Source organism: Calypte anna, chromosome 19, assembly GCF_003957555.1.
Source record: "Calypte anna isolate BGI_N300 chromosome 19, bCalAnn1_v1.p, whole genome shotgun sequence".
Classification (NCBI taxonomy): Eukaryota; Metazoa; Chordata; class Aves; order Apodiformes; family Trochilidae; genus Calypte; species Calypte anna.
In genome coordinates, this window is record NC_044264.1 from 5,565,844 (window position 1) to 5,590,786 (window position 24,943).

General features: G+C 40.2%; 1 protein-coding gene across 9 annotated transcripts in view; it reads right to left on the reverse strand.

Moving 5' to 3' along the window:
• CUX1 (cut like homeobox 1) overlaps positions 1 to 24,943 on the reverse strand; it is a 264,508-nt gene that overhangs the window by 74,523 nt on the left and 165,042 nt on the right. For all 9 annotated transcript variants that reach the window (XM_030462583.1, XM_030462581.1, XM_030462584.1 and 6 more), the window contains exons 9-12: positions 22,814 to 22,862; positions 13,127 to 13,231; positions 10,262 to 10,450; positions 4,535 to 4,593 (exon numbers count right to left, since the gene is read on the reverse strand). In XM_030462583.1, coding sequence (XP_030318443.1) covers positions 4,535 to 4,593; positions 10,262 to 10,450; positions 13,127 to 13,231; positions 22,814 to 22,862 — 402 coding nt within the window. The remainder of the gene's footprint in view (positions 1 to 4,534; positions 4,594 to 10,261; positions 10,451 to 13,126; positions 13,232 to 22,813; positions 22,863 to 24,943) is intronic.

Sequence of the window (24,943 nt, forward strand, 5' to 3'; positions counted from 1 at the left end):
ATCTGTGAAGCTGGAAGGGAATGAAAAAGTTGTAGCAAAGCAACAAAACAGGGGAATCACCACCACAGTTCCAGTCCTTTATATAATATACACCAGCTCACGTATCAAGAAAAATATGCACAAATAATCTTCCCCATCAAGACACTACAGGCTAAAAGGCAGTTTTTCATTTTAATAACCTCCTAGCAAAAGGAAGACACAACAGCACAATATATCTTAGGAAATACGAAAGATCCAAATATTTATAAGTACATTAAGAGAAGAATCTGATAGTCTCATTGTCAATATTTTATATAAATACTGAGTGGTCAAAGGACTTCTGCCTTCAAAGCCTTTCAGTTAAGAGTTGTATTGTCTGGCAAATGAGAATCTTAAGGAATACAAACCTATGATTGTGCTTTGTCTTATAAATTCTTTTCAATAGGCCTGCTGCAGGCAGGACATTAAGTTCCTAAGACTGAAGCAATAAATGATTTCAGCTTCTCAGTGTACAAAGATTACCTTCATTTGTTGAGGAAAAGTACATAAACAGATACAGACAGTGTTTACACAGGGTTTTTCATGTATAACGCACATGGAGCTTTGTGAGGCAGGAAGAATATGTTTAGCCATGTATTAAATGAAAAAACTGAGTCAAAAAACAAGGCAAGAGGCCAGTATTAACAATCAGGGACTACTTCTGGATGCCACTAGGAGTCAACCAGGCTCCCAGTGCTCATTACGTGCTGGAGAACATGTATGTGGTGTCCAACTCCTCTATAAATGTGTCCATGCATTAATCCAGAATTAGGTGTCCATTAAGAGGCACTCTGGAAATCAGTGGTCTCAGTGACTCATTGAAAATCACTCAAAATCATAGCAAAACCAAGGGAAAAAAAAAAGTCATTTTGAGACAGGAACTTCAGGTGTTTTGTATCTGTGCATTATGCACTCACTGCATACAGTGTTAATTCTGACAGGCACTCCTGCAAATATAGTAATTCATAAAATCACAACATTCTGGCCATCATTTTCATGATACACTGGATGACCCTTCTTGCCAGCAGAAGTCACTGTGAGGCAGAGCCACCATCCAATACATAAGCACATGAAATTATGCTATTTAGACTCTGCTTTATATGAGCACAAAGGCTCACACACATGCAGAAATGCCTCTTTTCTGCTATTAATGAAGCTGTCCCAGGATAGGAGGGAAGCTGTGTATTAATGGCTTGATTTCTTAGAGATCCTGAGATTATATGGACAACAGAGGCATATTTAGTGAGGTTCAAAGCAAGTGTTTCTTGGGACACTTCAGAGGCAAAGCTCCATCTACCAGGATTCCCTCCAAGGTGCTGGGGGAGGTAAATATACAGTGATTCATCTAAGGAAAACTCAAGTCACTGGTGGGTAAATGCTTTCATTCTCCCATGCATTCTGTAGAGGATGGCCTTTGAAAGGCTGGCAAGTAGTAATGGATATCCTCATGACAGCCAAATAAGGAGACATATCTGAATTAAAATAAACTAAACAACTGTAATATCATGTGGCAAACCTCCCAGGGCAAATCACAGGTGGTTCTCCCCTTCCAGGTCAGATCAGCAGGATGTCTGCTCATGATCACATCATCATCATCATCATCACCCCACTTACCATCCTGCGCTTCGCCACGCAGAGCAGTCCTGGAGCATCCCAACTGGGTTCCTCCTGGATGAAACTAAACCAAAAGAAGCTGCATGCTCTCAGAGGGTGTGTTACATGCTCTGACAACTACCCTGCTGCTCCAGAACCAGACTGAAACCAGTTGGAAACGCAAAGCAAGCCTGAAGGTATTTTATGTGTCTGGTGGGTTCTCAGCACCAATAATCTGGCTTTAAAGCCCTGGTCCTGTTGTGCCCTCTACTTGCAGAGGCAGCTTTACCACTGCAGTTCCTCTGCCAGCTGCGACCTTCAGAAAGGATCCTGACCCTTGCAGCAGCTGTATTTTTCAGGGAGCTTGGGGCAGGCATGCATGTTCAAACCTTGGCTGGAAACTTCCTGACCTCTGCCTTCTTCAAGTGGATTCTTTGCTACCTGAAATAGCCTGCTGGCAATGTCATAGGTAATTTCCCACACACTCAGAACCCAAAATATACTAAAAACCAGGTTGATGTGCTAATTGTCCTTGGAGGAATATTCAATACAGCAGGTTAATTTATTATATATGTATTTTTTTTTAAAGAAAAAGTTAAACACGTGAAAAATGACTCTCCAAATGTGTCACAAAGGAGATATTTTCCTCAGGAATATGAGGAAACAAAATGTTTCTCCTTTGGATTCCAGAAATATCTTTGCCCATGAGATCTTGACTCAGTCTACTCCCCAAGATCAGTTATCTGCTTTTTAAAGGCACGATCTTGTGACTTGAATCTGCACATCTAAGATGACTTGAAAGATGTTACTCTAAAGCAAAGTGTGCATTGGGACAGCTCCGCTTTCAGTCTGTATGATCCCAACTGCAAAGGCAGGAGGGTTAGCACTGTCATATTACTCAGGAGAGAACTGAAAGGACACACAGAGCTCTCAGATCTCAAAGATAGGTTTAAAAGCCATCTGGCACAAAAGCCAATGCAGAAAGCAGGGAATTCTGCCACCTCAGTTCTTGACATGGACTCAGTTAAGTTCCTCCAAGGTTAGAAGTTGGCTGATACAGAGATCCCTCAGCCTCTAACATCCTAGGGAGGATTAAGGAAAGCATAACAGTGCCAAAAGTATCTTTTTTCTTGGTGCATATGTGTCATTTTGTCAGTGTTTCATGGCACAAGGCAGAAAATAGTAGCATTCTGTCTAAATAAGACCAGTTTTACAGTAAGGGACTTCTCATAGTTTCACTTCAGATCAGACTGTTGCTCTGATCAGACTGTGCTCAGGTGATGCACATATAGATTTTGGCACATCTTTTGGATCAGATGGGAGCAGAGAGAGCAGTATGAATGAGCTGCAAACATCTGCAGTGCTCTCACAGAGGATTCTTAACCTCCCCAGCACCAGTAGGATGATGTAGGGACCCCAGGCCACCTACAATCTAGCTGGCTGTCCCTCCAAAGTAAGCATGCCCAGGTAAAAAATGTTACTCACAAATTAGAGGGATATATATTATAGGAGAGGATCATATATTAGAGAACAGAAAGTTAATTTACTGGCACCCAACAATGGCCACTTCCAGGAGATTCTCCCATCTGTTTAACTGCAGGCTCATCTCAAAGTATCAGGAAGAAGCTCCATATGAACACACCCCTGTCATAGCTTCTTCTGATGCTCTTATCTGCACTCCCATCCCTTCTTTCCTGTAAATCAGTGTTGTAGGGAAAAAAACCCAAAAAACATTACTGCCAGTAATACTGGGAATTTAGGCAATTTTGTGTCTAAAGTAGAGGCATTAAACCAGGTAGGACTTGAAACTCCTTTGCTTTTTCAGTACATCCACATTCAGTAACTCATGCACCACAAGTGGAAGGTTGGGGCTTAATTCCCACTTGCTGCTTTACATATGAGCACATAAACTGGCTGGGACCTGAGTTTCCTTAACTCAGGAGAGAAAATGGACATTCCTACTTTTATCACCGAAACAAGGCAGGTTCTTTGAGACCACTTAATATTCAGGTATCATGACCAAAGAAACTGGACAACTCATTTCACTTGACTGAAACTATGTTCCTCCTCCTTCAGCCTCTGCTGCAGCTGCCAGTGAACCAGAACTGCAGCCAGCTGGGCTTGAATGTGACAGCACCAGGGGCTGGGCAGTCCTTGGGCTTGCAAAATCAAACCTGTTCTCCATATTCTCCAGGGATGTGTAAACAAAAGCACATGACTACCAGCCTCATCTGAAATACTTCATTAAACAAGGTAACATTTTTTCACTCTTCCTAAAATACACACGCCAAAATGCCAGAATGATGAAGGAAGAGATGGAGATTCTTGCAGTTATTTAAAAGTTGACCTAAACATATCTCTAGTCAAAAAAACTTCTCTTCTGAACCAGAAAGCTTATCTTGTTGCAGTTTAAAAAAAACCACCATTAAATAGTTAGAGGCTGTTTGTGGCTTTAGTTTGTAACCACAATATATTAGCAAAAATGTACAGTGAAACAAGAACAACATTAAAATGGTATGTGCTGAACACTGGCAAGCACCAGCACACAAAAGGTATTACACAGCCAAAGGACCTGCATTAAATTCTTGGTCCACATTCCATTTAACTATTGGCTGGGGACTTTAAAGAGTGGTTCTCTTAAAATACCACAGATTTTCAGATTTTTTACCCTTGGTGGATGGTAGTGTTTTCATGGACACTGGTATTATTAGCCACTGGAATACTCTGCTACAGCCAAAAGGAATACTCTCAGATACAGCAGTTGCACTGGTTCTGGATGCAATTTCTGCCAATATTCCCAATTTCCCCATCTTTGTGGTTTTGACTGAATCCTTTATTGTTCCAAGAACACAGATTTGTGGCTTCATTTGACAACTGTTAAACTAGAGCTTGTGAAAAAATTATGTAAGCTTTTAACACTTACTTTAATTCTTTCTTAACCTCTTCATAATCAGCCTGTCCTTTCAGTTTTTCTTCCAGTTGCTTTAAAAGAAAGAACATGGGTTTAATTACTTAAATAATTCTTTTTCTGCAGTCTTTCAAAATCATCTTTAAATTACTCAATATACAGCAGCGCACAAGTGAGGGTTAATGACTCATACCTAATTTACATATATTAGAAAACAAACTGTAACCAATTCAACATAAACACAATTATACCTCACTCTTCCTTTGTTTACAGAGTGCCAAGCATTACAGAATTCTGTAGGTCCCAATCTGGCTGTTGGCAATGTCACTGTTGTGTTCAATAAAAAGATTGGGGAAGAAGGTATTAAAATGGGACAGCTGAAATTCAAAAAAAACTGATAAATTGAGTAAACAAGCAGGATGCTTTAGCACAGTTCTCCATAACCTTGCCTACATGAAAGAAAAAAAAAGACTAAAGGAGCTATTGTTGACTGGAATGCCTTTAATTTGTAAGACTTCTGCAACACCTCATGCCCAAACAAAAGAGCTGTACTAAGTATTTTTAAGAAGCATCTCTTACTGGAACAAATAATGTGATTACACACCAGAGATGAAGCACTGAGAACAGCTCAGCAGGTCCTCTTGCTCAGGTCTGCCTGACCTGGGGCAGTCTCAGTGGCTTCTCTTTGGGGAGAAGATGGCACAAACACTGAAACAAACCTCCTACCAGAATCTGGAATGCAATGGCACGTGTGTGGACCTTACCCAAGAGGCCCTGCTCCCAACAACAGTGCTCATCACTACAGGATAAATGCTTCAGGAGGCCTAAAACATAGTGACACATAATTAAGCTCTTATGTTGCTTGCAGGAGCTACATTAATTTCCCACTAATAATTTCCTTGCTTAGTACAGGCACACCTGACCTAAGCAGAGAGAACTGGCAGCTTGCATGGGTAAGCTCAGGGTAGCTCTGTTTCACTTAATTTTTGAAGTTAAAATTGGCACAGAATCTCAAAGGTCACAAGGAAACAGAAATAACAGAAGGATGTAGCACCCTCAAAGACAGAGTATCTACTTTGAAAAGGAAAGGAATACATGACATGAAAAAGAAAAATAGGGCTTTATGTCCAGAAGAGGCTGTCTTCAGTGGAGAAGGGAATTCAAGATCCTGCATGCACTCCTGGGCTGCTTGTTGAACACAGGAGGAAAGCAGGAATCTTGTGAACTTGGACAATTTTAGTAAGAGAGTTTAAACTGCAGCCCTATAGAGTTCTGCACCAACACAGTTATGGGTACATGAACAGCAGGGCTGGGAGAGATGAACATTCAGGAGTGGGAACCTACTGACCTGCTGTCTTCCCAAATCATCCAGCCTGTAGGTATCACCCATCTCAAAGCTACCCAAGCTTTTTTTTGCTCAAGCAGCAAACCTCAACACTTACTACAGCACCCACAGATTAATGAGTCCATCATCTGAGGCTTTTTCAAGATGACAACAGCAGCAGGAAGGGGATTTGTTGTACTTCCAGCTATTTTACCACCTTTTAAAGGATTTCTTGTCGTGCCCTTCCCAGCTTACACAATGGTGACAGTTCTGCCTTGCCATTAGTACACTTATTAAAAAGCAGTGACAAAGTGGGCATCCATGTCATCAATATACAGCCCTCTTCAATTCCTATTTCTGCTTTCTGATACCATAATCCACAATCCTTAGTCACTGCTGACAAGAGGCATCTCCTGGCAGTAACACATGAGCCTTTGCTCTGGCAGCTGCTCAACAAGCAACTCTTTAAGAGAGGATCACCACCAGCAGCTGTGGCAGGAGAGGAGAAACTGTTGTAAAGTGTGGAATTTGCACTCCAAGGGACATTGATGAAACAAGCAGCCTCTTAAAAGGTCTTGTGTCCTGACATCCTCAGCCATCAGCAACTTGTGCAGTCATTCAGACTGTGTCAGAAACAAACAAAAAAAGGTTTACTGCAGCTAAAACAAACAAAAAAAATTCACCTGGGATAAATACAGGGCAGGTTTTTGTCATTTCTTCTGATGTGTGGAATTATAGGCAGCATCAACTACTTTCTACAGCAGACACACTGCTAGGTGTTTTGGCCTAAGAAGTGCTACTACAGGTGTTTGGGCTAAAAAGCCTCATAACTGATGTAACCAGGAAAACTCTGGTTGCTGTGACAAGGAAAATCCTACAAGCATCAAACTTGTTGAAGTTTTTGACAACTTTCAACATGTGTTTGAATTTCATGGTAGAAATGTACTATGTAATCTCAGAGCCCAAGATGTCACCTCAGTTCTCCAGGTTTAAAGGATGGATAGCAACAACATGTCACAAGTTCAAGAAGATTTCAAGCTATTTTAGCAAGGAATCCAAGTAGAATTTGAATGCACCAGATCAGGCTCAGTAAGACTGGAGAGGGATCTTTAAATGAAACCAGGGAGAGGCTTTGGTACTGGGGAGGGAACTCAGCCTCCTGACTGACAGCTTTAAACCTGGATGGTGGCAATGGGGGGACCCTGCTGACCCACACATCATCTTCCAGCTCTCCCTGGCCATGGCACTGCTGGCTGCTTCTAACTGCTTTTTGCTGTACTACAGCTTAAAACAAAGATAAACTTCAGTTCACCTCTTCCTTAGCTCCCTGACTCCTAACATTTTTGGCTTTTAGAGAAGGGAGAACTGGCAATTTACACCAGGCTTCAGGATAAACATTACTGGGATCAGCTTCAAACAAACAATGTGTGTGATTTATGTGCTAGCTACTTATGCAAGGATATGAGAAGAAAAAAGCCTTTTGTAGAAAAAGGTATAAAGCACAGAAAAGGTAAGGATTCCTATTTTAATGCAATCTACACTAAACACTATTCTGTATAGGGATATGTTGTACCCTGAAGGCTTCTGGGAATTTTAGGTACAAAACAAAGTTAGGAAAAAGAATACAAAATAAATAAATAAAAAAGGTGACAGAATGAAGCTGTTTGGAACTCTCAGGTACTTGCATGCATATACAGCAGTATGGCAACCAGCAATATTTTACTTTCAATTGTATAAAAACCACATACATCCATCATTTCCAACTACCTAATACAGAGACTGTTGCCATGGAAAACCTGCACCTAAATGTATACTTTACTAAACAATATAACCTAACAACTGTGAATGCAATGCCTGTGTATAAGTAGACCTTTTAGGCACTTGGCATCTTCCCAGTCAATGACTCTTTTAAGATGTATTAGTATTGTAATTGTCTCAAAGAACCCTGTAAAATGCACAGAACATGGTGGAACAAAGGTTCAAGCTGTGAGACAATCTGGAGGAACTAATATCTTGCACTAAATATCAACCTGGTTAAATCAGACAAAATATATTCTTATGTCCTCCAACACCCAAAAATGCAGGGAGCCAGAGGACAGAAGGGATGAACTGGTGGTATTCAGGCACGTTATATTTGTAATATTCCTTGTTAATGAATCATATTGCATTTATTTCTTGAACAAATCCACGTTTCAGCATGCATGGATTGGGTCCTCTTAAGATATTTAAAAAAAAAAAATCATTGCTGTAGTATTAACTGAAGTGTCTTAGGCAAAACAGCATGGGCTGTATTAAGGAGCTTAAAACATTTTTAAGAGCCTATTAGACTAATGTCATAGTTTGGAGTGATAAACTAAAAAGCCCATCTTTAATTAGCCTGGGTTATTTCATGTATCTCTTTTTAACTAGCATTCCTATGTTTTAACTGGGTAGCAGGGAAGCTCTAACTCCCAGCAGCAAAGGGTTAACATAATTATAGTCAGAAAAGTCTTCTTTCTAGAGGACATGTTTTGATTATTAGATCAGATGAAGATAAAGAAGCAATAATTTTGAAAATATTTCTGTATTGTTTCATTAAGTCATAGAGTATTAAAGAATTCCCCCAAGATATGGTCTGAGAACATTGCTCTAATTTGTGAAACTGAGATTCATATTTTGTGGAGGCAATCATTGCAATCTCTGTTATTTTAGAAGCAATTCCTCTATAATCAAACATGAGATCAACACATCACCACTGAGATTTGAATCTTCCTACAACAGATCTGAGACACAGCTTGTTCCCCAGCACTTTGGGGTAAAAGAACATATTTTGAAATATTTTTGTAGTGAAACAAATAAGGTTATTAGAGAGGGCTGAAGTGAATAAAACTTTATCAATAGTCACTGTGTCAGACACTATCAACAGGAACCTAAATACAGAGCATTAGACAGGCAAGCCTATGAGAAAATGGAAGGAGATTACTGAACAGAAAATCAAAGACTTGCTCTGTCATTTCTATGATCCGACTCCCTTTGAAGTTAATGGCTAAACTAATACTGACCTCAACAGGAACATGCTTTATTCCAAGAAAATCTGTCAAGTGCAAGGACTCAAGATATTTTCTATCAGGTTTTATGAAAAAATAAAAAACCCTTCTATAACATGGGCATAGCCAGCAAAATGTGTCTCTCAAAACCAGGCCAGCTCCTTCTCTGTCATTGAGTGGTACCCACACGGTGACAGATGGGCAGAGAGTGATAACATCAATGTAAGAACCAAAGAGGTTTCCTTTTTTTTACTGAATTTTCATACTAATTCTGGAAGGCTGTTTTAAAACATGCAGAAAACATACTGAATGCAACACTTCAGCTTTCGTCCCTAACAGACACTTGTTCATGTAAATTGTGCTATGTGAAAGCAAAACTAGTAACTGCTAAAAAAATATCAGAATTAGAACAATTTGTAAGAGTTTCAATTGAACATTAAATCATTCTGATAGAAGAAAAACAACCCACAGCACAGTCAGGGCTAAGTGGATACTATCAGCCTCGTGCTTTCAAAAAGCTCTCAGACTATAAAACCTGCAAAACTATGAAGTCTTTCATGGAATAGATAAATTTATCTTGTTTACACTTTGAAGCTCATAGCTGGTAGAACAATGAAAGAGACAGGAGTTACAGGAAACTGATTCATAACACATGTCAGGAAACATTTCTCATGCTTACTGATAGATCGAAACTGCGTGGGCTAGGGCACAAAGAAAGTAAAGCTGCTGAAGCAAAAGGTAAAAGGGTCACTCACAAAATTGTTTGATGTTTTTTCTGGTTTTAGTGTAGTGCTACAGGAATGCAAAAAGGGAATATAGGACTGGACTGCTAATTATAAATGGGAATCACTGAGCAGCAAATATGAAAAAAAAAAAAAAAAAAAAAGGCTAAAAAGCCTTCTCTTTGTGTCTTGATTTATTTTTGTGCTCTAAATGATTCACTTCCCTTTTCCATTGGAGAGAACTGGAGGGGGCAGCAGGTAAATACAAAGATAGACAATAGGACAATAAACACCCCTGCCAAATCTGCAATGCATCAGTCATTGGAAAGGGAATTACTAAGAAGAATTTTCTGTGCCTTTTCAGTTCAGCTGTTTCACTACCTATCCATGGTGAATATATGTTGGGTTTTGTTGGTCATTTCTAAATCTAAAGGTAGCCATGCTCTTCAAATTCAAATTTCAAACCAATGAGAACAAGGTAAAATACATTTCAGTGGAACTGTAGTCACTTAAAGTAAAATGTCACAGCAACTGGAATTCAACAGCATCCTGGAGAAGTCAGTGGCTTTTTCAGTGCCTCTTGGACCCAGAGAAAAATTCATCAGTAAACTCAGGATCAGCACACCTGATTTATCACTCAAAAGCTGCTGAACAGAGAACTGAGGCTTACTTTAAGTGTGCTGTTCTTGGCTGTGAGCTGCTGCTCCAGCTGGGAGATTTGGCTGCTGGAGTTCTCCCTCAGCTTGGTGAGGCTGCCCTGGAGTCTCTGGACATCTTCTACAAGTTGGGCGATCTCCCGCTCCTTCGCAGCCAGCTCCACCTCCAAGCTGGACCGTGTCAGCACCTCGATGGCCTGCTCCTGGTGTGAGGAAAAGGTATTAGACCATACCAATAAAAATAACAAGGAATGAGGAGGTCAAGATTAAGCATGGCATTGGGTGGCATGAGAGACAGACTCAATCCCCTGTGATTGGCTGTATGAATCTGGAAGTTGAACCTTCCTACCCCACCAGGACAGCTCCTTGGTAAAATAGTGATAATGGAGAAAATCAATTTCTTCATTGCTAATTTCTCCTAAGTGCACTGGAAAGACACAGCCTTGAAAGTCAAGGGATTCTATTTAGATCTATTTATTATTAATAGTCCAAATGCTTTGACAACTATGAAAATCTGTGCTAACAAAATACTCATCAGATAAAATATTCTGAATTAACGGAGCGGAATTTCTTAATCAGGAATGGCAGAGCCTTGTGCCTGTGGCTCTTTGTGTGCATGCCACACGTTTCAGGCAATATTGTCAAAAACTGCCTCAAAGTGCTACTTCCAATGAACTTGCTCCTTGCACGAAAACTGTTTGCTATTAACATTACTGTTAGCAATTAAAGCCTCTCCTCCACAGGGATGAAGATAGATGTGAGAGCTGTAAGCCAAAGCCATTCTCCCTATGGTCTCCACTTTCAGAAATTCCCTTTCCTAAATCAGGATCTTTCTTCTTCCAGTTTCCCAGAGCTGCCCAAGCTATTCTTCTTCCTCACTAGACCAACCTTCTAGTAGGACAAGAGATAAAAGAGGACAAAGAAATTAAGAAGGTAGATCTGTTCAGGGAAGATAACACAGGTTAACTGTGGCATCTCCTTTGTCTCCTTTTATGTTGAGATGGATAGTTAGAATAGATTGGAGAGCTCTGAGCCTCTCTTCCAAGAAGAACATAAGGAAATCCTTGTACAGATCTGGGGAGCACAAGGCAGCCCAATGATGAATGAATGTTCCATGAAAAAGCCTAAACCACACCTTAAAAAGGTTAATGGCTGTTCCTCAGAAAACACCAATGAGGCAGGGAAGAATCCCTTTACCAAGAGAGACAGAATGATCATAAGCATCACACCATGGTGAAAGAGCAGAAAATTCAACCCACTGATGCTGTCACCCAAGCATTTTCCTAACAATTCAAGATGACATTGCAGCAGATTGAAATATACTCCAGACCTTCTTTTCTGGAAAATACAGGCACAACAAAACACCTTTTCCAAAGCTTCTAAACACTTATCTTCACTCTCAGTGACTACATACCATTGTATCTCACAGAAAGCTCCATGTAGGAGCAGCCCTTAACAACGCTCTCCTATTACACTGAATTATACTTTTAACTTGAAAAAACCCTCTAATTTGCTTGCATGAAACATCACAAGTTGTATAATCATCTGCTGCTTGTGCCTATTGAGACTAGAACGTAGAGTCTGAAATAAGATAGATAATGATCATTTTCATCTTGCAGTAGTTGTCATATTAAATATAAATGAAGTGCAGAAGTACTATTAAATACCAGAAAGACCTAATGTTAAAATAATGATAAGACTAGGACATGAGATAGGAAGAGGCAGGTAATTCAGAGTTAAAAGTGATATTCAGGCTTTTTATTTTTCCTTTTGCAGCCTGCTTGTCTATCTTTTGACTTCTCTGAGAAAATACTGGGTTGTATTAATAGAAAACCAAACAGATTTGGAGGACTTGTGGTTTGTTACTCATTCTCTGCAAATGTATTTTCAAGGTAACCATGTGATTCTCTGGTACCAGTGTCAAGCATGTACCTGGCTCTCAAAGAGAAAAAGGAATATAAGGAGCATGATTTCTTTTGTTTGTTAAATCTGCTGCTTAGAAGTAGACTAAATTTCACCTAATTGCATATTTACATTTAAATACTCCCATTCCTCCTCTGGCAAAAAAGAAATCTAAATAAGAAAAAAAAAAAGAAACTAAATAATCTGTCTGCTCATCTGTAATACCTTTTAACCCAGGACCAACTGGAGTCCTGTAACAGCAGACTGTGCCCCCAAGGTCCCCTCAGAAGAGCCAGTGCCACCAGTCTCCCCAAACAGCACAGCTTGCTTCATTTAGAAACACACAGCAACAACCAACAACAAACCTTTAGGAGCACAGGATATCTTCTCAATTTTCTTTTATTTGATTTAATGATGAAATTCTCAGTTTAGATCTACTCAGTGACAACCAGAATAAGGTTGAATTTATTTCCAGTTCCTCTGGCAGCCCATATGCTAAAAATAACAAGATCCAGAAATGGGCAGGCAGCAGGTCCCTGCTGATGCCACCAGCTCTGGGCAAAGTTGGTCCCTTTGGTCTGAAGCTCCATGCCTCTCTCCTGCCCTCTAGGCAGGCATGGCCCACCAAAGCACTGTGCTACACCCCACTGCTGCCTTAATTTTATCTCTGCTGATGCTCCTACCAACTTGAAATAATTTCTGGGAGTTGCTGCTCTTTCTGTAGACCAGCAGCCACGGAGAGAGACAGATCACCATCCCACTCACCATGGAGCAGAGTAACCTCTCTCCTTCCCATGGCCTTCTGCAGCCACCAACCCCCTCCAAAGTTTAACCCAACCCCAATCCCCACGGAGCACGATTCCATTTCAGTTCCAATATTACTCCAAACATATTTTTATAGCTGCGAGCATAAATTCAAAGAGCTGTACTGCAGGAATGTCAGACACCCGTAAGAGTCAGTAAATATTTTCTCTCACCACATCAGGTGCCTTCTGGATCTGTGTAGCAAGTTGGAGAGATTTGTTAGCTGACGAGAGCTGCTCCCTTAAGGTCTCTGCCTCTCTCTGAGCCACCTCTGCCCTCTGAAGGAAATGAAAAGGGGTGAAAAGAGAAAGTACATTCAGTTTAACAACTGACAATTATTACAAGAACATTCATCAATTCATGCCTGACTGAATATAATTGATTTTCCTAAACACTCAACCTAATAAATGTTAGAAAAAAACATAGAAAGTGATGGATTTTTATTTTAAACAGTACAAGGAAGAAATAATTGAGCGATTATGACAGTAATTTAACGCTAGGAGCAAGGAATCCCCTGCTGATACTAATGCTGCAGCCCACTGAATTTCCCAGACTGAATAAATACAAGTGGAAATGGAGTCTTTTTATTCAATTTCTTTCTGTTCTCATAGACCAAGTAGATTTTATTGCAAGATTCCTCATGGGAATAATTCTCACGGGTAAATGCTGAATTAAAAGATATTCTGACCATTCTCTCTAACAGACATACAATGTTGTGGGCTGTCTTTCTTCAGTAATTATTTCCCAAAACACGAATTGTTAGAGTCTATTCTTTCAGGAGGTCTATTAATTCAACAATATTTAACCCTAAACTGACAATTTTAGAGAGATCAGTTACCAACTGCTGAGGATTTGAGGAATATCTGATAAGCCTGTGACTTGGCTACCAGACAAAATTCCCATACAAATGTTGAATAATAATAGAAATGAGAACAGCAGAATTATGAGGAAAGATTGTCTGCACCAGGGTTTGAGTAAAGACAGATGGATCAGTAACTTCAGGCAATAAATAGCAGCAAAGTCCTTTCCATAACTGTGTATAAGCTCCTGTTAAGAAAGCACAGCAAAACCTTGTTTTGTTTTTTGTATTTTTAAAGTAAACACTTCTCTTGGTCAGACTTTCTTCTCTCTTCTTTTGTAAGAAATTTGTTTTATTTTTATAAACCCACACTGCATATCTCCTTGAGTAATGACTGCTTTTCACCTGGGCTACTCCCTGCAAATCATGCTGTACTTTTAGCAGAAAAGAGCTAAACTAATTTTTAATCTCCATTTCCAAGACATCTCACCAACTCTTCCAAATCCATGAACTGCCACTAATCAAGGTCAAAGCTTTTCTTGACCAACTTTCACACTGATGGGTTCCCATCCTTTATTGAATAATATAGTGATTTTTAAGTTGCCCATACTGCCATATAGCTGTGTGTCAGACTCCCTGCTTTTTCAGCTAATCCTTTTGAAAACCTAAGTCATCTAAAACAGCAAATATAAAACCTAGACTCCTCTGTGTGGTCTTTGGCTTAGCAGTGTAAGCAGAGCCTCTGTCAGCATGTTTAATCTATCAGTGAACCTCCAGCAATCAAATACTAAATGCATCATCTGTGCTATTTGCTCACAACATTGTATTAAATGATTTTGCATAGGTTCTACAGCTGTAATTAAAAGGCAATTGTAAAAAGCAAAGTAACATGGCTAATAATCAGTGTGTGGGACAAAATCTGTTCTGTGCATGAGAGTGGGAGCAGCATTAAAAAGATACAAAAAAGAAAAAGTTTACTTTGTTTGTGCAGCTGGATAGTATCAGGCTAAAAACCTCAGCTAGCAACACAGATTGAGATAAATTAGTTTCTTGCCCTTTATGAGATGTGGATGTACACATATTGATCTAGGAACTTCTAAACAGCTCCAGCAAAGCAGGACAAGTTACTACACTGGGGCACTCACTCTTGCCTCTACTGCATGTAAGTAATGGGTTTTGCAGCCTTGAGCAATTCTGCTGATGGCTTCCATTCACAGCAGCATTGTTTTGGGAATCTATTCAGCTTGCATGCAAGCAAACCACAGAGGATATTTCTAATAGATGTTACATCTGCATATACAGTAAGCTGTCAACTGCCTTTCTGCATAGCCTCCCCCAGCCAATTCAGAACACCTGTTGTAATCCTGTGAATAATATTAGACAAGATTTCATACTATGCACTGTTAAAAATACATCAACAGAAACTTTGGGCAATTCTATTTGGAAAACAGTGGTCAATCACTTTTTTTTTTTTTTTTTTCCTGAATGGAAGCTTTTTAGAGTCAGAATTATAGATGTGTTCAGTGTCTGGAAAGCACTTTTGGGTGCTATTGTAATATAAATTATGGATTACACACAAAAACCTGTTAAAAGAATGGTAGTTTCCAAACTGAGCACTTAAAAGTGCTGAAAAGCCAACCCCAAGCAGGTATGTTTGGCCACCCCCAGAGTGCAGGGCTTTAGGAAGCAGGCTGGAATTGCACAGTAACATTTGTTTTTTCCCAACAAGACCCCCTACTCCATTCAGCTCTCAGGATGAATATTGCTCAGTGAATTATTATTTTGCTTTGTCCTCCTTGTCCTGAGTGTGACCTCTGCAGCTTATTTACTGCCAAGTAATCTCACTCTCCTCTGCAAATAGGATTAATCACTGCCTCACAGGCTGTGCTCTGGTTTTCACCATTAGGATCTAAGTGCTTCAGAAGTGTTAATGAATCCACTGGCAGAACCCCCCCTTTGGGGCTGGAAGGGTTCCCCAAACCCCCTGAGCATTATCACTGGGGTGCTCTGCAGGGGGGTGTTAACCCCAACCTCACCCCATGGCACCAGGGCTGCCTTTGGGTGTTTCTTACCCACTCACCTGCACCCCAGAACTGACACCCTGGCTGTGCTGCTGCTCCCCTCTGCTTTTGCCTGTCTGACTCCTATCCCTCTTCTCCTTCTCGGCGTGTCCCCTTCCTAATTCCTTTGGAAGCACCACTTCTGCCTTCAGCTTCAAGGCATGCAAAAGACAACACCATCTCCCAGAATCTCTCTTACCCCCACGATCTGCTCCTTCCTCTTTTCCTCCTTGCATCTTCTCCAAATGTCCTCCTGGCAGCAGCTCCTTCCCACTCCTCCTCCTCCTCTCTCCCTCCCCACTTCCCTCTCTCTGTCCCTGCCTGTCCCCCTGTGGTGACAGGGGCAGCCTGAAGGAGCATCTCCTCTCACTGTCCTCCCCCCTCCAAGTGCCACTGAGCCTTCCATTACGACCAAGAGAATTAAAAAATTAAAACCTGGCTGTTTAATGCTCATCCCAGTGATAGACTGCAGCCTGCTCGGGACAGGCATGGACATCAAAGCTGAGAAATTCAAACCAGATTCCCTTCAGTTTGTGTGAACTCAGGGGTTTTTTCAGACACTTACAGGCTGGCCAGGCTTGGGGCTTTTTTTCTTTCCTTTTGCTACTTGAAGCAATAGAAGATACAACCCTGAGAAAAAGACAAACCCTTGCTCATCAAGTGCCAAGACCCTTTTCTTAAATATGGGCACAGCAGGCTCCTCACCAAAACAGCAAGAACAACTCCTAACATGTGGGGAAAACTGGATTTTTTCCCCTAATCTTGTTCTTAGAAATGGTTGAACAATTTTTCCTGAAATAAGAAAAGAGAGTGCAGCCAGAGACAGACGCCCAGTATGGAAAATGGCTAAAACCTAGCAATCTTGCACAACTTGGAGCCACTGGAAAGTTCACACAACCTTTTCTTTGTGTGAAACCAGCCCACTTTGGCTAAAGAATGTGTGTGCCATGGTACAGCTGCTGCTTTTCATCAGTCAGTGCTAAAACTCTTGGTTCCTTACTTCCAGATCTACTAATGCACAGCCTAGAAAAACCCTGGTGCCCAGTGACCACCACACAGGTGGCCTTGCTGGAGATCCTGAAAATCCAGTGTTGTCTAAAAATGCCACTTTTCTGGAGAGCTCAGGTCATAAAATTCCTCCTAATTTCTCTACTGCTTTTTTTTTTTTTCCTACCTCCTTGGAAACAAATGTTTCAAAACCCCTTCATTCTCCTTACTAGAGCATGTAAATATTGCAGTGTTCCCAGGGAAGCCAGGAGGTCATGATCATCAAATGCTGCCTTACACTTTCCAATTAAACAAAAAAAGAAGCTTTCCACAATACCTCCAAGTTGAAATTATTCTCATTGTTGCCTGACAAGATAATGAATAGCATGAACTGAGTGCTCTTCTACTTACAGTAAAATGTTAATTTGATCAAAGACCAGTGGTGTGAATAGCAAAATGAGATACTTACATGCAAAAAAAAGGTATAACCTTCCCTTTAAAGTTCCACCAGCCAAGCTCTATTTCCTTATTACGTGCTAAATTCAGTGCTACACATGGCAAAATCTTCCTATGGGCTAGGAGTGAATATTAGCACAAGTAATTCTGCTGGAGTTGATGAGCCTGGTTATGGCAGTGAAAACTATGCTTGGTTTTCAAGGCTTGAAGCTGACATTCTAACTTGCAAGCTGCTGCAAGAGCTGTGTTTCTCAGAGTACAAGATCAATTAAAGCACACTGGTTCAATGTGCTTTAATTTTTGAACTTCTGAGGTATAAAAAAATTATTTTAAAACCTTTCAATGACCCTGCCACAGAACAACAGCAAGGTTACCAGAAATTCTCTGACATGAAAGCCTCTTCTGGGCTCTGGCAACTTGGTTATTTTTTTCCCCCAGCAATGGAGAATTACATGAAAAACAGAAAAAAAAACCCCCTCTTAACAAACAGAAGAGGTTGGGTTGTCTTCATTCTTGTCTTCAGGCTATTGCACTTTCCTTTGCAGCATTGAAAGGCTGCCAGATAAATGTATTCCCAACTGAAAGCCAAGCATTTACAGGAAACTCCTGTGTTTGTATGAAAATAATGTTAACCATATTTTGCCTTTGCACAGCACTTCTCCACGCAAGGATCTCAATGCACTTTCTAAAGTAAATGTTATTATTCCCATTTTACAGATAGGGAAATCACAGGATGAAGTGAGTGACCTCATCTGCTGAGAAAGCAGCAGAACTTCACTGCAATCCGTGGGGCTGTGGCACACCATGGCAGCAGAGGATCTTGGTCATTGCAAAGGAAGACAGAAATCAAAAAGCAAATACTCAGACAGCCTCAGTGCAGCTGAAGGAGCCACGGAAAGATGTATGGCCCCTCAGCTCAGGAAGGATATCAAGGTCCTGGAGCAGGTCCAAAGGAGGCAACCAGGCTGGTGAAGGGACTCGAGCACAGATCCTATGAGGAGAGGCTGAGGGAGCTGGGGGTGTGCAGGCTGGAGAAGAGGAGGCTCAGGGGAGACCTCATCACTCTCTACAACTCCCTGAAAGGAGGTTGGAGCCAGGGGGGGGTTGGGCTCTTTTCCCAGGCAACTCTCAGCAAGACAAGAGGGCAGGGTCTCAAGTTGTGCCAGGGGAGGTTTAGGCTGGAGATGAGAAAGGATTTCTTTACGGAGAGGGTGATCAGGCATTGGAATGGGCTGCCCAGGGAAGTAGTGGATTCTCTGTGTCTGGAGATACTTCAAAAGAGACTGGATGTGGCACTGAGTGCCATGGGCTGGGAACCACGGGGGGAGTGGATCAAGGGTTGGACTTGATGATCTCTGAGGTCCCTTCCAACCCAGCCAGTTCTATGATTCTATGATTCTTCAGGGAAAAATAAAAAACAAGGACTGCTTTGTCACTGGTTTTATTAGCACTGGTGGGGCAGAGCAAAACCCTCCAGCACAACACTCTCATTGCCTATATTGTGCTGCACTTGTGTTGCTAAGTGAAAGAGGAGAATTTATTCCATCTGCTGCTCAAAACCATACATATTTTATAGCAATCTCACTTAGTGGGAGTATCTTTTCAAACCATTTGCCAATGTGATTTGTTAGAGACAGGAAGGTACCATACCCCATGAAATAAAAAAATAACCCTGAGAACAGCATTTCTGCTGAAATGCCCTGGTGAGCTGCTCCTTCTTTCTCTAGCAGACACCTTTTAATGTATTTTAGTGGTGGTTTGGTTTCAAAATATGCTTTAACTGACTAACTCTTCCTCTACAGATCTTAAAATCTAACACTACATTTCTGTGGAATAAATGGTACTGATCCAGTCCAGATAAATGGTTATATATTTTAGAAAGAACAGTTGTTATTTTCTTGATAACCTAAGTTTCTGTATTTGAACTTATTTCCCCAGAAAAAAATAAGTTGTAGAAGCACTGGGAGCAATCTCAGCACTTTGAAGAAACTGGAAAGGAAATCAATGGAAATGTTTCACTTTTCCAAACTGATAACTTGGCACAGACACAGAAGGAAAAAAAAATAAATTATTTTTTCTATAGCTTTTGCAATATAGTCCACCAAAAAATAATTGTCCCATGTTCTCATTGTTATTATTCCCAAATTCTAAGGAAATCTTCATCTGAGTCATCCCAGTCTGTTTTTCAAATCTATTTCCTGCTCCTCAAGATTAGAATACAACAACCCAGGATCAACCAACTGAAGTTCTTCTCTTTTAAAAGTAAAAAAGCACTTTTTCCAAGAAGCCCAAATTACAGAGCCTAGGAGCCTTTTTAATGTTTTTTTTTAATTAACTGCTGTGAACTGGATGTATAAAGTCAGTAGACAAGTCTGGATATATCAGTGACATGGATCCACAAACTTAGGCTCAATATTAAAACCTTAAAATGAGCATCTCCCTTTTAAAAAAAAAAACCAACATTCCAAAGTATTTCTGTTTTCACAACTTAGGAACTACTCTTTTCAACATAAACCTCAGTTTTTCTCAAGCACAACTGGGTGATTCTAGGTTGCCAGATGAAGTATGGAAACAGAAGGATAATTAATTTGAATAAATTTGTCACCCCAAATACTCATCACTTATTGCCAGAAACACTTATGAGAAAGGTGTAAACTTGAACAGGTTCAGAGAATTGCTAACCATAAATATTTGTGCAAAACATATTCACACAACTGTAGCTGTTGCAAATGCAGCAAAGTACACTGGAGCTTCATTAACTTCACTGATTGGAAATTATAATATTCTGGGAATCAAACAATAAAAAATTCAGATGCTATATCCCAAACTATGATAAATCATTTATTTTGACAAGCAAGGGTAGTTTAGTTTTAATTATTTATTATTATACTTCGTAGCATATCAGAAAATATGCAGTGATTTATTGTGCAAAATGAAATCTTAATAAAACGAGTCCCTTCCCCAAACTACAGGATTATTAAATCTTCATGGAAATGCAAGGGTGAACTCTCAGGTTATTTTTGTTATTGAGCTGCTGGGTTAGTAAAATGAAAACAAGCCATTCCTATTGCATTTAGTCATATTTTACTTCACCTTTACAGGCTCCAGTCATATAACCCTGGGGATGAGGAGAGGATCAGAGAGGGGTAACAGACCCCAAGCTCCCACTGCTCTTCTGCTGTCTTTAAAGGGATGTGGTTGGATCTTACTGCTAAAGCAAGCAGGGGCTGCTGGCTCCAGACTTTACACCTCTGCTAAAGCTACATGTGATGGAGCTAATGGCTCCTGGGTAGAGCAGCCAATTTAATGTACTGTTCTTGTCCTTTTTGTCCTGGTTTATAGCTCTCAAAACTTCAAAGTGGAAGGGCTGCTCCATGGGACCACCATGGATGCCCAACTTGCCATACCAGTAGGTGTAAATTGGTGTACTGAATTACTCTTGTTTGAGCTTATTCAGTCTGAGTGAGAGCAGCCCTGCTGCAAAACCCCTCTCCAGATCTTGGATTAACTGCACTGAGTGTCTGGATGAGCAGCTAAAGAAAGGCTGTAAACCCAGCAGCCCCCACACTGCTACCTCCAGCACCCACCTCCAAATCCCTTTGTCCCAGACTGCTCTGCTCCAGTGAGGGATTTCTTTCTCTTGTTAACTTAGGTTTATGGTTTGGGGGGAAATTCAGTTTATACCTTGTGTTAATGATACAATGGAGGGAAAAGGAGCTTTGCGGTCACTACCCCTTTTTCTTTCTAAGCAGAAAATTGCAAAGCTCACTGGTATTTAAAGGTAATTATTTCTATGAGCTAGTAATTTCTTCTGGGGATGATAGCACACAGACAAGCCCAGAAAGCTCCTGCAGGAGGGTGCAAAAGAGTAAAAAACAGGGGGAGAAGAAAGGTGATGTGGTCTGACAACTAAATATGGTCCCTACTTCAACTCATAGGACACAAGGGTGCGAGCTGCAACATCAGCTCTTTCCCCAGAGCTTTTATCCCTCAGAACAGACACCTTGATCAACATCAATGATACATCCAGCCTCTAATTTTGCAGAATTGCAGGGAGAAATGGCAGTCCCTACCTCTAATAAAGTCAGAGAAGTATCCTTACATAAAGCAAAAGGACTTCAGATATGCCAGCTCTGGATGTAAAAAGGGCAGAAACTGAGGAAGGTATTTTCATGAAATATCAGGTATTTTATAATTTACAGCAAATATTTTTCACACAGCCAGTGGAAACATTTTGCTGTAGATTTCTGCTCTGAATCCCAGACGTTTGGGTCAGTGTTAATTTCAGAGCAGCAAAACAGCAGATCCAAATCAGCAAGGCAGTTGCTCCTCAAAGCAGGAGTCATGCTGAGCATTACTCTTTCAAGGTAGCCTTAATAATGGGGAATAAGTACTTACTGAAATGGTAAAAGGAAATGTTAATTTAACTATTAAATACATAATTATGTGAAGTACTTGTTTCTGCAATTGTAACACTTCAGCCAGATGCAAACTGACTTTCTGGCCTGTGCAACGGGTTTAATTTCTTTCAATTTTCTTTTCAACTAAAAAGAGGTAAAACACAGGAATTACTGCTCCCAAGATTACTTAGTTGTAATTTACAGAAGAGTTTTATAAAAGCAAAGCAGCATCACACAAGACAAAGATTGTGGGCATGTTCTGGCACATCAGCTGAGCTGCTCCAGTAGCTCACCCTTCTCTATCCCCTCCAAGGCCACACATCCCTCATCTCAGTGCTGCTGCTGGTTTTGTTGAGCTGCTGAATTTGCTAAACCCACAGGAAACAAACTTGGCCCCTTTCCTCCAAATTCAGGCTCTGCTGCAGCTACTGAGCTCAACAAACTGAATGAAGGGTCCCCCAGCTGCAAAGCTGTTGTGAGGCAGGGAGAGGACCACAGGAGTTGGGAAGCAGAGGAGGGGGAGATGGGGGGAGACAGAATCAACTCTTCTGGCTTTACAACAGCTCAGATAAAATGTACACTGGTGTTTATATAGAGTCAGAATTTGCTGAACTACAACCAAAGTAGTGCACATAAGCAGTTATAAATTTTGACTAATTAAAAAAAAACAAACCCAAGCAAACAACAGTAAAAAACAACCAAACAACCCAAAACTGCAGGTTTGTTCCAGTTAGATAGGAAGATATCATTAACAATTCTATATAAGTAGATATAATTCAACTTCTTTATGGCAATGAGGAAATCAAAAATACTTGTTCTCTAACCACAACCAGCTTTCTGCTCTGAGAAAATTAAAAAACCTACAGGTTAAGTCATTGCTACAGCTTTGCAAAACATACTGCCTTTGCAGAAATCACAAAATAATTCCTAGAAGGTAAATATATAGGAAGCACTACTCTACTGGGCATACAATCCTTACAGAGGCTCCCTAAAGGGCTGCATTTTATCCTAAATTTGTGTATTTTCTTACTCTACACAGTTATGACTGCTAAGTGCATATGAAAGAACTGTCATGAAATCCAAAGGAGAAGGCAAAAAAAAACCCCAAAAATCAAAGTCACACTTAAAATTTTATGAGGGACTAATTTAAAATCCTACCTGATTTGCTCTTTCAAGGTCTGTCATGATCATCTCGATTTCATCGGCCCTGGGGAGAACAAGAGAGCAGAAGCACTGTTACAACATGCAGAATAGCTGCTAGATGAGTTCATGCACAGTACAATACCAAATACCAATTTTCAATATATTTTTAAAAGAACACAGTCAGACTGATCAGCTTCTCTTTTGACTGATGAAATCCTCTTGGGTTTCGGCACTGTGGATCCCATTTGCAGGGTTCCAAGTCCTTCGCCTGTTCCCTTATTGCAATTAAATAAGCATGTCAGAATCTGAGCATACTCATTAGATCTTTGAAGATCTTACTCCCCCAATCTTCTCCAGAAGGACAGTGTTCTCTTTCCTACATGTAGAAGTATTTCAGAGTGATAATTATGGAGAAGTCAAAGACTGCAGTGCTTCAGTCAACTGCTTGTATACACACACAGAAGTAGCCTGTTATTCTTCTCTTCCAATGTGTCTAACAGTTTGGTTCTAAGTTTGGCTAAAAATATATCATGAAGTCAAAGAGATCAAGAAATTTAATTTTATATTATGCAGAAAAGAGTTTTCTGACAAAAAATTTATGAAACTCTAAATTTAGACTCGGGCTCTTAATGTAATTTACAGAGCTGAATACGAAAGTCAAAGGGGTTGAAAACTACACAAATAGTTAAGGAAAAAGAGATCCTTCACATATGGTGGCAGCTAATAGTCCTGACCTTTCAAAACCCCAGCAGCTCTAAGATTTTGCTCACACAAATAGATCCAATCCATTAGCAGTTTGTTGTTTTTTTTTTTAATCATCATGCTGAATCATGGGCAAATATTTCAGATTCATGCTCTCACCTGCAGAAGGTACCAGCAAAAGGTCCTACAGACCCCAATGTATCCCTGCATCAATATAATAAGATATATTCCTTCTCCCCAAGCATTTTGTCTGTCTTCTATCCCTGGAGCATATGGAAGCAATAAACACTATCCTCATCTCCCATGAACAGCAGCTTTAACCAGGCAAGTCCTTTTTCAATCTGCCAACACCATAATGTCTGCTTTTTGCTTTTAATCTGTAGCAGATCATTATCAGGAAAAGCTGTGAAAGACTGGAATTCCCTTTGCTGATGTAGAAAAGTCAGGGTTTGTTTTTCAGCTGATCCCACAGAAGATCCATTTTACTACTCAGGTGTTGCTGGGAAAGATGGTTAATTGAAGTACATCAGAGAACTGGCACACTCAGTGCTGGATCATTACACTGAATATTGACTTACTCTTCAACATTATTTTAGGTTTCTACACACACACTTAGGGAAATGTAGTAAAAGATCCTAATAAGTAAATGTGTGTGTTTATAAATTAATGGAAAATTATTTTTAATTACAGGCTTTAATGTTGTCAAAGCAGCCCGAATTGCCTTTTGAAAAAATCTTTTGGACAATAATGGAAAACAGATTAACATGTGTTTTCTTGTGCTGGAGAAGCTAATGTGCTCTTACATTGGAAAGCAATCATGCACACAATGTTTTGAATTAATAATAAATACTAAGACACTAGTTATTGAATTGAACAATCACTCCTTGGGCAAATCAAGACTCCAAGTGTGTAGGGAGTAGCCAGAACACTAATCCCAACAGGTTAACATAAGCTGACAGTAACACTTTTCAGGTCTTTAGCCTCTGTAGTTGTGAAACATCTTTCAGTTTACATGCTATCCCCAAAATACTTGTTAACCCACTTACAGAAATGACAGTATTTCACATAGAAAAGATGTCTCTAAGAACATGCAAGTGACCACATTATGTATCTGTAACAGACATAAAAGTGCATCCCAATGCACAAAGTTTTCCAGCATTTTACAAATATTTTGTAGCCAGGATAGGGATCCTCTTTATATAAGCTTATGTATTCAAGCTGAATTTATGTGTGAATGCCTCAGGTTATATGGAGCCAGTAAATGATGTCTGGATTATGTCACATGCCTCCCAGATCAGAGCTGGGAATGTCCCATCCCAACATGCTGGCTACAGCTTAAGCAAATCCACTTGCAGCTCACACTTCTGTAGGGTTTGGAAAACAATAAAATCATCCCAAACAGGAGGTGCCAAGTATGAGCCAAAGGTCTGAAAAACTGAGACT